Source organism: Cheilinus undulatus, linkage group 21 (assembly GCF_018320785.1).
Source record: "Cheilinus undulatus linkage group 21, ASM1832078v1, whole genome shotgun sequence".
NCBI lineage: Eukaryota > Metazoa > Chordata > Actinopteri > Labriformes > Labridae > Cheilinus > Cheilinus undulatus.
Genome location: NC_054885.1, coordinates 34,669,859 through 34,682,639, shown reverse-complemented (window position 1 = coordinate 34,682,639; position 12,781 = coordinate 34,669,859). Strand labels below are relative to the sequence as shown.

Below are 12,781 nucleotides of genomic sequence, written 5' to 3'. Positions count from 1 at the left end.
TTTGGTGCTTGAGATGATTATAGCATCGTGCTTTGTAAATTAAACCTTTAGACAGAGCAGATAGCAGAGCAAATGAGCACCATTTGTGCTGCTTTGCTGCTGATATCCTTATGTATTTATTCATCAGAGCATTATGAATCAAGATTTTGTTATTATCGGTTTGTTGATACGTTTACTACGTACAGTCATGTGCCTAAGTCTTACGCATGTAGGGGGCTAAGGATTGATCACAGGGCTCAGGACATATCGGCACATGTGTCATGCTTAGCAGCCAAGGTCAAGCTTGACAGCATCTCTTTTGTCTGGGCCTTTAAACCCCTGGTGATAAGTCTGGTGAGAGCTGGTACTTTTTGGGCCCAGGAACTCTTGGCAACCCTACGTCCTGCATGTATGGTACACTTACTCACCACATCCAACCGTTACTCCGCCCTAAAGGTGGGGATGTTATTATCTTTTCAACAGATTATTTTCCCAGGCCCCTGGTGATATGTGAAGACATCCAGAGTACGAAAGGGTTGTGTCAATCCTTCTAATGCTGCCATCAGGCAGCATACTTGCCACATCTATGCCTTAACTTAGCCTCAATTTTTGGCCCAAGTATTCCTAAAAGTTCTGCACAGTACTGCGTGTTCTCACCTCAATGTAGTCGTACTGATGTCTACAAATTCTTGTCAAAATGTTTGTTTACAGAATAACCACAGTAGCATTGTTTAGTGTCAAAACTGAGGACTACAAAACAGTCAGGCACAAGTTTCATGTTTTAATGTGGGCCATATTTGACATTTAGAGTTTGCAGACGGCCAATTAAACAGGGACTGCAGGCTTCACTTGGCCCCCGGGCCCCAGTTTGGACACCCCTGAATTAGGCAAACCTGGAATGTTCTGTTTTAGATGCAACCCTTTCTCGGTTGAAGTACGGGTTTGCGCATATTAATCTGCAGAATACCCACAATTCACCCCAACTTCATTCAGACTTTTACCTGCCAGCAGATACTTGAATGCTGCAGGAAATGTTCTGGAAAAATCCCCATGAATGACTTGGGATGAGAGGGGTGTTGTTTATATCATGACTAGTGCAGATAGTCTGTATCTATATGGACATATTGAGGCTGTATTTAATTGCAGGTTGCATTGATATAAAGGCAAAAAAATTTCTTTTAGCAGCTTCAGTCCCCTTTCAGATATGTTGACATTACACCGTGACTTCCACAGTGTCATTTTTATGTCACATCCTTCCTCTTGAGACCGCTCTATCTGACAGGAAAATCTTCCGCTCTGAGGTGCATGTGTGAAAGGGCAACTCTTGAAAATGTCAGAGGCAGACTGTCCTGAAATATCTGGAAATGTTCAGTGCATCTGTCAAAGGGATTTATGATACTACTGTCATGCTAACAATCTGTGCAACGCCTCTGAAAAACTGTAATAACTTTCAACTTTTCCCCTCTTTCTCCTCTCCTCTGTCCCTCTGTGCCTCTGTCGGTCAATTTGTTTGTTTCTTTATTGCTCTTGGTCCATATGTCCGTCTGTCTGACTAACCCCAGAACTGCTACAAGTGCCAGATTGCGGGGGCGTCCCTCAGCTGCTGTTGGAGAGGCTGCTCTCATAAATACCACTATGTCTGCGCCAAAGAGATAGGTAAGAGACCACAGCCAGAGAGGAAGACGGTAACAAGGGATGAAAAGGGAAGACTAGTCAGAGAAAGGGAGGAGAAAAAAAAGGGAGGGAAAATTGGGAGTGGGAAATTGAGGGTGGGTTTAGAGGGCAATAGGGAGGGGAAGAAATAAGGCAGGTAGGAAAATGAAAGGAGAGGGAAGAAAGAGACAGGAGGAAGGTGTAAAATGTGGGTAAAATGAGAGAGGAAATACACGAAGAAATACACGAAGAAGTAACGTTATTGAGTGAGAAGAGATGGCTGAGAGTGCTCAGGGAGAGCGGGAGAGGGAGGGGGTGTTGAATAAAGGGGATGATGAGAGGAAAGTGGAACCCCAGAGCGTACAAGATAGAGGGGGGAGGGAGTGGATGTGTGCATTATTGACCACAACGCCTGTGGCTCGGTCCATCCATTCTGAGTGTGCACGTGCCTGTGTTTTACATGCATCTGTGTGTAAATGCTTGCCTCAAGGTGGCATATTATTCCTCATTTTCACCTTTTAAAGTAAACCATGTGATCTTAAAGAAACATTTGCCATACTGTGGTCTAAATATGATATGGATCAAGAACTAGAAGATGGTTTTGACCCTGTAAAAACAAGCCCTTAAAAGCCTTTCACAGAATGCTTTGATTTGGTGTCTCTTTGAATGCAAGTGATCTCTGATGTCAGTGCAGCAGCTCATCAGATATACGTAGAGCATTTCCCAGTCAAATATGCTATATATATATATATATATATATATATATATATATATATATATATATATATATATATATATGCCAATCCTAACCCTGGTGCTGTATGGTGCATTCGTTCCCAATATATCCCATCTTTATTATAAGGAAGGCACATCAAAATGGCATTCCTGCAGTTTTCATGGTGATTTAAAATACTGAAAGAATGCCCCAAAGTCAAGGATTCTGCACATAGTTAAGCTCTCACTGGACAAAGGACTATAATATTTATCATACTAGAAAACCATTCATCCAGTCAGGAACAGCTGATCGGGCCATGGTCAGCCATGGCGTCCCCTTGCACACTACACAAAAATGATATACGATTATCCTGAAAGTCTGCCAAACTTCCAAGTTTGTTGTGCAACTCAAACTCTGTGTCGGAATCAGCAGGAAATCTACCAGCGTGTGTCCAGCATTAGGCCTGTTTCAGAGTGGGTGCATGTTTGCTGTGTGACAGCTGCAGCATATGTAAGCTCTGGCTTGTGCTGTCACTGCTTTCATACCAGGCAGGCTTGTGCTGCGTGTTGGCTGCATCACTCTGCTTTCACAGACTTGTCTTTCTTCACATTTTATCTCAATATATCTGTCTTCAAATGTCTTAAAACAGGGGTGTCTAAATTTTTTCCATTGAGGGCCACATATAGAAATATACAAGGATGGTGGGCCTCGCCTTGTGGATATTAGAGTTAGTACTGGGGGGCCAAATTTGGCGCCCGGGCAATAGTTTGGACACCCCTGTCTTATATCATTGTATAACTGGGCAAGGGTAATTTCAAAATAAAAACAGTTTTTACAAATGAGTTAAGTTCCCCCACAGAGATGTTAAACTGGGCTTTTATTTTGAAAAGCACAAACCAGAAGCGTAGCTAGTCCACCCATGCGGCCATACATATCTGCCAACAATGGTCAGTTTTACTCTCTATATCATTTTCCTGTTTGTTTTGGTCGAGAGATGCATGCATCTTGCAGGAAATATTGGCGATCCTTCATTCTCAAGATTTGCAGCATGAGAGACGTGTATCATCTGCAAAAAACACAGTGTTAATGCTAGCAGTCTGAAAGCCCTGGCTTGTTAACACGCCAAAATGAAAATCAAGCTATGATGCAGGCATTGCACAGCCAACATGCACCCAGTCTGAAACAAGACAACTTTGCAGCCAACAACCGAGCTGCTTCTATGCCAAGTTCTTCCTATCAGAACAGCAGCTTCCATGCTTTTTAAGAACCTACCTATAGGGCACCATGGGAGAAGATGCCAGGTAAAGGGAGGGGAGGTTATTTTAGGGAAAGACATACAGTAGTCAGATCACAAATAAAGGGCTTGATTGGCTTATTTCACATTCTGTGAGTCAGCAGACACTCCGGATACCCAAATACATCTGCAGAAAATAAGTGTTTTTCATATGTCTTCTTTTAGATGCTTCCTTTTAAGTATACCTTCAGTGTATGTCTGCCTGCTCTTTGTCGTCACTGTAGGCGAGTTTGTGTGTCAGCACATGTGTTGTATGACTCCCCTTACATTACCTCATGCCAAAGAAGTACAGTGTGAGGATTAGAAAGCCTGCCACGTCTGCCTTAGCCAGCACAGAGAGCAGAGCGAGGCCTTTTTTTTTAATCCTGCTGAGTGCACCAGCCATATCTGACTGCCTGCCCGCATCACATCTCATCCACTCCGTCTCTCCTTCTCTCTCTTCCTTCCTTCCTTCCTTCCTTCCTTTCTTTGCTCATTTTTCATCCTGATTCTTCCTCTTTGTCTTATATCTGGATTTTTGAGGTGGTGTGTGTGTGCTTGGCTCATGCATTATGCTTCATTAGATTTCGTGGTCTATAAGTGGCTCTAACTGTGTTTTCTTTGGTTTGTTCACTCTCTTCCTGTCTAGGCTGCACATTCCATGAGGATGACTTCTCCATCAAATGTCCTAAACATGAGGTAAGAAAACCAAATCCTTTTGACTATTTTAGGGGAAAAAATTAAACAGCCAAAGCTTTAAAAGAGAATACAGACCCCAGTCTTAACCTGTTGAAAATAAAGGTAGGGTCATCTTGAAGACTGAGGTAAAGTAAAGCCCAAGCTTTTCATTGAAGTTTCATGTCTCAGAGGTCTGCTACCCTCTTTTCTCTCAGAGCCACTGTGCATTTTTCTATTTTGTCTTTTCTTACGTCCTATCTGTTTTTTTCTCACTCCTTGTACCGCCCCACCCATCCCTCTCCACAGCAGAGTAAAAAAAAAAAGAAAGAAATTGAGTTCACACATTGCTGTCACAAGCAGCAGCAGCAGCTCCCTGGCTCGATAGATGCCGAACAGAAAACACGATTGTCAGCTCTTGTAAAACAAAAAAGAGGCAAAGTAGAAACGATGAGAGTTTGGCTTTGAGTTCCCTACCCTCAGGTTGCATGAAAAGTATTTCTGTTCATGCCAATATAGAACCGATGAAGACCAGGATCCCCTGGACTCACTGATATTTTGTTTCCAGGGATGTTAAAGTTCACAGGGGTAATGTTTCAGTTCTTATTCTGGTTTCGGGGTCACCTTTATAAATCTAAGGTTTTTCTACATCATTTTAAAATGATGGAAATGCAAGACATGCCTTCAGGAGTAATTTATCATCTTTATGATTTATAGTGTTCTGTCAGATAGCTTTAGGTGTCACAGGAAGTCCATCCATCTCTTTTAAGTGCTACAGCCAGTGCAGCAGTTTTAAATCACTGTGTATATAGTTCCTTTTACTTCAGAGACTCTTAATCAATCTGTTTGAACTTTCAAACATTCAAATTGTTCCAAGTTTCCGCTCAAACACCGATTTCTTGATTTATTTGTTTCAGAATAAAGGCATATCAACAGCTTAGTATTATTATGAAGAAAATATGAAATTTAATCTGAGATTAATTTAGCTTCTGTAGATCTACAATAAGCAGCATTTTTGGCAACACTGGAGTTAAAGTATTTACAGCCCCTCCTTTGACCACTACCCACAATCACAGCCACGACACGCTCCTTTAGGGTGGTCTTCATGTGAACTTAGCTTTAGTGGATCTATGATAAGCAGAGATTTTTGATAACACTGTCTGGAGTTACAGTATTTACAGGCCCTCCTTTGACCACTACCCACAGTCACAGCCTACTTTTTAAGCCTGTTTTCATGTTAAAGGCCACTTATAATGCAAAATACACTTTTCAGGCTTTTCTAACCAAAATATGTACCCCTGACCTGTCCACAATCCCCCTAAGAATCAGAAGAATTCATTCCCTCGCCCCCTTACTCTCGCCACCTTTCAGAAATTGTGTGCTGAAACAAGCCCTTCGCAGATTTTCCCCTCGTGATGTCATGTGGGGAGTTAGCTTGGCCCTCCCCACTTAGAAGAATTAAACCACATCAATTTTCTGAGAAGGGGAGAGTCAGGGGTTGAGTCAGACAACTCATTAACATTTAAAGCCACAGACACAGAAACAGCTCGTTCTGAGCAGGGCTGAAACAGGGGGTTCTTTAGACATACAAAAATACAATATTGGAGTGGGTTTTTTTTAGCAACAAACGTCACGGGGATGTTTTGGGGACCTCTGAGAACAATATAAACTTGTCTTAAAGGAGTAAGATATGTGACCTTTAACCTAGCTTTAGTGGATCTACTATTAGCAGCAATTTTTGATAACACTGTCTGGAGTTACAGTATTTACAGCTCATACTTCAACCACTACCCACAGTCACCTCCATGACCAGCTTCTTTAAGGTGGTCTAAATGTTAACTTAGCTTTAGTGGACCTGCAAAAAGCAGCGATTTTTTTATAACACCATCAGGGGTTACAGTATTTACAGCCCATCCTTTGGCCACTACCCTCAATCACAGCCTGCTTCAAGGCTTTTTTCATGTAAAGCATAGTTGTTTGGACCTGCACACAAATGCGATTGTTCTGAGCCGCTGTCCCACAACAAGGAGTTTTTGATAACACTGTGTAGATGCAGTATTTACAGCCCATCCTTTGACCACTACCCACAGTCACACCTGTTTGTTCAAGGCTGTTTTCATGTTAGGTGTAATTTTTTTGTTCTGCACCCAAATGCAATTGCTCCCCCTGCCCTCACCACTTCTCTTTTACAATAAGCATCAATTTTTGATGACACTGTCTGGAGTTACAGAGTTTACAGCCCAACCTTTGACCACTATCCACAGTCACAGCCACAGCCTGCTTCTTTAAGACTGTTTTCATGTTAGTCGTAATTGTTTCATTCTGCATCTGAATACAATAACCCCCTCCTGCCCTCTCTACCAGTGTTCTGCTTTCACTTTTGTACCTTACCAGACCTGCAGAGTTCAACACAGAACACTGTTATTCCTTTGAAAGAGCCGTTTCCTGATATAGACACATTCATGAACAGCATTCACTCGTTCGAACAAAAAATAAATAAATAAATAAAAGAAAAAAGCAAAACCAAGGTTGAAATGATGTTTTTGTCACAAATTACCCTGTTAAACTACTTTTACCTGCCACTAGTGCTGGTAAATTAATGGAATTAACTTGACACTGCACAAAAACACATTTTTTGTTGGTAATGTCCCACCTAGCTGTGGATACAGCCATGTTTGCCTCTTCTCAGTCCTATCTGTTGTATAACTGCATGCACTGAACTGTGATGTCTGAACCATGACATTTCAGGATGAAAACAAATACTGTTACACCCATATTTGTTACCTAATCAATATGTTCCAATGACCTTGGAAAGCCAAGCATACATTTATGAAAAATAGCTGCTAAAACATGAAGTTGCATCCTCTTTATCTATTTCTGTTACTCATTACAGCTGCAAAACCTCTGCCATTTAAATGAGTCACCTGCTTTCTTAAGATCAACAGTCCAGTCCAGTCCTGTAATACAGACGCCATCTAGTGGTGGCACACTCACACTGCAGCAGGGAGAGGAAGGTCAAATGCAGAGGGAGGCGGGGAGGGAAGTAAAGAGGGAGAGATGCTGACATTCAGCAGGGAGCAGCGGTGCATTGAGGCAGCAGTTGCAGCAGCCTCCCCCTCTCCCTCCCCTCTCTGCATCCCTCTTTCCCTCCCTCTTCCTCTCTTTGCTCTCCTCTGTGCAGACTGACAGGGATGAAAAGCTGGCTGCTGATCAAAACACCCCACCCAGCAACACTGCCTGCTATCCTCCCCACATGCTCCCTCTCTCCTTCTCTCCCTCTTTTCTCTCCCCTATTTTTCTCCTGCGCTTCCCTGCTGTTTCAGCTCCCTCCGTCTCTCACTCTGCTCACCTCTCATCTCTTGTGAGCTCCCTCTTTCCATTTTCAGTCAACCCCCCCATCCATTTCTCCCTCTCTTTCTTTCTCATCTCCTCTCCCCGCCTCTCTTCACCTCACCTCCCACGTCTAAGCGGCAGAAATAGAGAAAGCGAGAGAAAAAGAAGAGCAAGACGGAGAGAGAGGGATTGTTGTTAGCGGGCAGAGGCAGAGCTGTCATCAGCTGAGGGATCTGAAGGTCTGTGTGTGGGTCTGTGCCGCACCAATTTACTCTGAGCAGCCTAATCAAAGGGAAGAGCAGATACAGATGCACACTAGCTCCCACCCATGGGTCTGGAAAAACTCCTCTGCCTGCGTTCACTTGGTTTCAGGGCTAAAACACACATATCGATGAAACTGCACGCACAGGCTGCCTTCAGCTTTGGGACACACGCTGTGAGCATCCACACAGGTTCATTAACAGGCTACCTGTAGGCTCGCACACGGAGCGAGCACGAGAGAGACGAGCAGAGGGATAAAAGAGGAGAGAAACAGTTCTGTGCCATAGCTGAGAGGGAAGAACGAGGAATGGGGGCAGTTACATCAGAGAGAGACTGAATGAAAGAGTGGAGATCGAAGGAGAAAAGAAGGACAAGACAGATATGCAGTGAGACGATCAGGGATGGAGAGAAGAAGGAAAAACATGCAGGATTCAAATGCAGATGTAAAACTCTGCCACCAGGCTGCTCTTTTTTTAACATAACCGAAAAAGATGATGTCAAGACTCAGGGGGAATCATGGGGCTGATTCCCTGCTACTCAACCCCCCAGCCCAAACTAGAAATTTCCAAGCCATGCAAAGATACGCTGACAACATCACCAACTCTTCTCTGCACTCTTTTAGATGTGTTGTTTTGGTTTAATGGATGAATTTTGCATAATGGGGGAGAAAAGCTGCTCAAAAGTGGCGATAACCTTCTGGTTCAAGCCGCAATCAGCTTGCAAAGAATTCTGAGACTCGTAACATGAAGCAGGAAGATGGTGCCGCTTTTAACAGCTTTTCTCTGTCAAAGTTAGTCTACTATTTTAGCCTAATATATCAGTTTTTTTAACCTTCTCATGGCGTGGGATATGGGCCACACCAGTGACGCCATCAGGATGGCATTTCGGCGTAAGTGCTTGAAGGACACCTGGTTCCCATGCAAACATGCACAATCAGAGAGAGAGTGTGCATGCTAAATATATATAAAACTGCATGAAACCGTGCAAACACAAAAACAGAAGCCAGCTAAATAAATAAAGCAACGCTAGGCCTATTATACAGCATTAAAGCTGTTCCACAAAAACATTAAGGCCAGTCAGAGCAAAAGAACACAACATGGTGGGCAATTTGGGATTTTTTTAATTAGTCTTTATTTTTGTTTTGTTTTCAATTTCGGTTTAGTTTTAATTCATTTTAATGCTGTTTTTTTTAGTTTTGTTGAGTTTTTTTTTTTTTTTTGTCTAAATTGCTTGTTTTATTTTAGTGTGTGAGCCAGCGACAGCAGCTCTCACACTGATGTGTCCCAGTCCCTAGTTCTCAATGTGGGGCCCATGGGGGGGGGTAACCATCCATCCCTTTTCTATACCTCTTATTCCGTTCCAGGTTGGGGGTAGGGCTGTAGTCTATCCCAGCTGTCATTGGGCAAGAAGCGGAGTACACCCTGAACTGGTCGCCAGTCAATCGCAGGGCTGACATAAAGAGACAGACAACCAGGCACACTCACATTCACACCTACGGCCAATTTAGAGTGATCAATTAACCTAATGAGCATGTTTTTGGTGGTGGGAGGAAGCTGGAGTACCCGGAGAGAACCCACACGTGCATAGGGAGAACATGCAAACTCTGCACAGAAAGGCCCTGATCAGGAAGCAAACCAGCCCCCTTCTTGCTGTGAGGCAACAGTGCTAACCACTGCACTGCCGTGCCGCCTAAGGGGGGGTAACCAATGGTTCTGAAATATGAAGCCAATGCGGATGAGAAAAAAATCTCAATCCGGTGATTGTCCACTTGAGGCTGGCTGTGAGGCACCAGAAGGCATGTACACAACACACATTAAAAAGCCAATGCCTTCATGTCCTCACACCAGAATGCTAGCTAGCTTAGCTCACAGGAAGTCAAGCTCAGTGGGCGGGCTCTTGTCTACCATTAGGTTGATCAGAAAAAGGTTGAGATAGCGATTTCAATATAGAAGCCGCCATGGATTGGCTTCAAAAGCTGTTTGAGTCCACCTACTGTTATCAAACGGCTAACGTCACAGTCTATGGGGGTGTAGTTATGATGAAGGGGCTGCAGCTAAATAAAGTCAATACACAATGTTTAGCACTGCTACAAAAAAACATGCCAAATTTAATAATGTTATAATTGTGAAGAAAGATCGTTTTTTTCTGCTGTTGCATATATCAGGCAAATTACAGCTCAAAGCTGTACCTCGAACATGGCCTTAAAGTTGCAGTCTCAACTTGGAAGGTTCATATTGTAATTATTATTCTGTACTAAATTTTGACAAAAATATAGGCTACTGGGAATATAATATTGTTGGAAGTTTGACTCTGTGTTTAGCATATTTCAATATGTGTGCATCTGGCGGCCTGAGATTATTTTCATCTACCAAACAGGGTCTGACAGAAAAAGTTGGGGAACCATTGTGTTATCTTAAGTCTTTATATTTATTTTAATGCCATTTTTGGCTCTTATCTAGTCCCACACAGTTTGTGCTAGAAACTTTTAACTCACAACAATAATGCATTGCATGCAGGAGATTTGTAATCACTTTTCTTGGTGCTAGCATGTAGCTGTGATTTTAGATGAACTTGAAATTTGCTGAGCATGTTCTTTGGATGATGCCAGACATTTTCCATGCTGCAACCCATTGTAAATTAACTTACTCTAATAAATGTGCAAAATCAATTAAACCTCTTGCATCTCTAACAGGTTTCTTTCTTTCTGTATATTGTGACTTTAATTGATGTAATTCACTCTCCCTTTCTCTTGCAGGACCTGTAAGATATTCCAGTTCACCATCTCCACCACCAACACCACCTCACAGCCAGTCAAGAAGTCAAGGATCACCTCTCCAGAAGGGCAAACAGGAAAGATAACGGTCCCAACAGCCACCAGTTCCTGAAAACATGGTGCAGACTGACGACGGGCGGGCAGGAGGATTGTCCAGCGGGGCTGGGGAGGGGGGAGGGCGTGAAAGGCTGGAGCTGGGGGCGTAGAGACCCTGGAGAAAAGCTCCGCAGAGAAGAGCTGCTCCCTGAACCTGGCCTGGAAATATGTTTTCTCCACTGAGGCAGAAGGCAGTGGCTACCAGGAGGATGGAGCGTGTGCCCAGAGCCCGGTGCACACGGGGGGGGGGCTGTTTGAAATGCAGAGCGATGAATGTTCGTGTGTGTCCTGCCTTCGGATGGGTTGCTATCATATTCAGACACCTGGCGGACTCTGATTGGACCGCAGCATCCCTCTGGCCACCTTGTCTGTGGTCCAAGACGTGTGTGTGTGATAATCACGAAGCTCATCGTTCTCCAGCCACATCATCAGTGTGTCTGTGGGTAAAAAAGCATCATTCAAGGTGTCCTGCATCAAAAAACAGCAGCCAACCACTGGATGTACTATCTCAAATGTGTGCGTTTGTGTTGAAAACAAAAAAAGGAAACTGTACATGATGATGTGCTTTACAGGTTCTACATATTCTGATATTGAAGAAAAAAAGGACGCAGTATTTTAATATAACGCTCTTATCTTCGAAGATGTATTTTAATGTGCATTATGACTATACGACATCATGGCGTCACCCTTGATAAATGTCGGGATTTGTGTTTCTCCAAAATAAAGAAAAAAAAAGAAAAAAGAAAACTCTGTTTAGGGGTGTTACTACATTTCAGCAGTGTGCACATTCAGAACGTACAGGTGCATCTAGAAGCAACAACATGGAAAATGGCTTTTTTTTTTTTACAGTAATTCAAAAATTAAGCTTTCATATAGGTGATATCTCAAGTCTGATTATGGCTTACACATCAGGAAATGCAGAAATCCAGTGTCCTAGAGTGTTGTTTTGTTACATAAGGGCATTAAAAAAGGATTTATACAACAGGAATTCAACCTTCTCAAAGGTATGTTCATGACTGTATTCAGTACTTGGTCAGGGCTCCTTTTGCATGAATTACTGCAGTGATTCGCAATCTTTTACCCCCCCTTCACATATCCCCCCCCCCCCCCCCCCCCAAGGGGGTCCCAGACTCCAGGTTGGGGACCAAGGAATAACTGCATCAGTGCAGCATGGCATTGAGGTAGACAGCCCTTTCAGCCGTTTATGAGCCAGCTCCTCTAACGATGGGAGTCAAAACACTTTTTACAGCTATTTTTCTTTTTTTTTTTTACCTTAACCCTATAAAGATGATTGATTGGCCAGATTCCATGTCTGTTTTAGTAAATCTATTTTCAAATTTACAAACTGAAACCTCCGTGCTCAGTCTGAAAAATAATCAGACCAATATGCCCATCTGAGGAGAATGAGGTGGTAGATCATGGGAGGTTTTACTGCAAGCTGGTAAACAATCGCAACAGACGATTTGCCAAGATGCAGCTGTTTCAGCAGTTTATAAAATCAGAACTGGACAACTTTTTCTTTTTTTTTTTTATTGTTTTAAAAAAGTAGAAAGGACCACACTGAAAGCTTCTCATGATGCTCTTCTCCTGACTGGCCTTGGTATGAGTTTGTCTCTTTAAGTCAGCCCTGTGATTGACTGGTGACCAGTCCAGGGTACCTTGCCTCCCACCCAATAACAGCTTGTCAAAAAAACAGTTCCTGGTAGTTTTGGCTTCACTGTAAACAGGTGCCAAGTTTTGCTGGAAAAGGAAATCTGTATCTCCAAAAAGCTCCTCAGCAGATGGAAGCATGAAGAGCACTTAAATATCCTGGTGGATGTTTGGTTGGCTCTAGACTTGATAGAACATAGAGGACCAACACCAGCAGATGACATGGTACCCCAAACCATCACTGACAGTGGAAACTTCAAATTACTTGGATTTTGTGCCTATCGGATCTTCCTCTAGACTCTGAGACCTTGACTTCTAAATTAAATGCAACATTATTTTTTATCTGAAATTAGTTGTTTGGACTCTGCATCAG

At 43.0% G+C, this 12,781-nt stretch overlaps 1 protein-coding gene across 1 annotated transcript in view; it reads left to right on the top strand.

Moving 5' to 3' along the window:
* Nucleotides 1-11,836, top strand: part of LOC121503949 (retinoic acid-induced protein 1) — a 79,119-nt gene extending 67,283 nt beyond the window's left edge. Inside the window, 3 exon segments of the mRNA XM_041778571.1 lie at nt 1,542-1,635; nt 4,270-4,319; nt 10,645-11,836. Coding sequence (XP_041634505.1) covers nt 1,542-1,635; nt 4,270-4,319; nt 10,645-10,653 — 153 coding nt within the window. The 3' untranslated portion in view covers nt 10,654-11,836.
* The last annotated feature ends 945 nt before the right edge of the window (nt 11,837-12,781 follow it).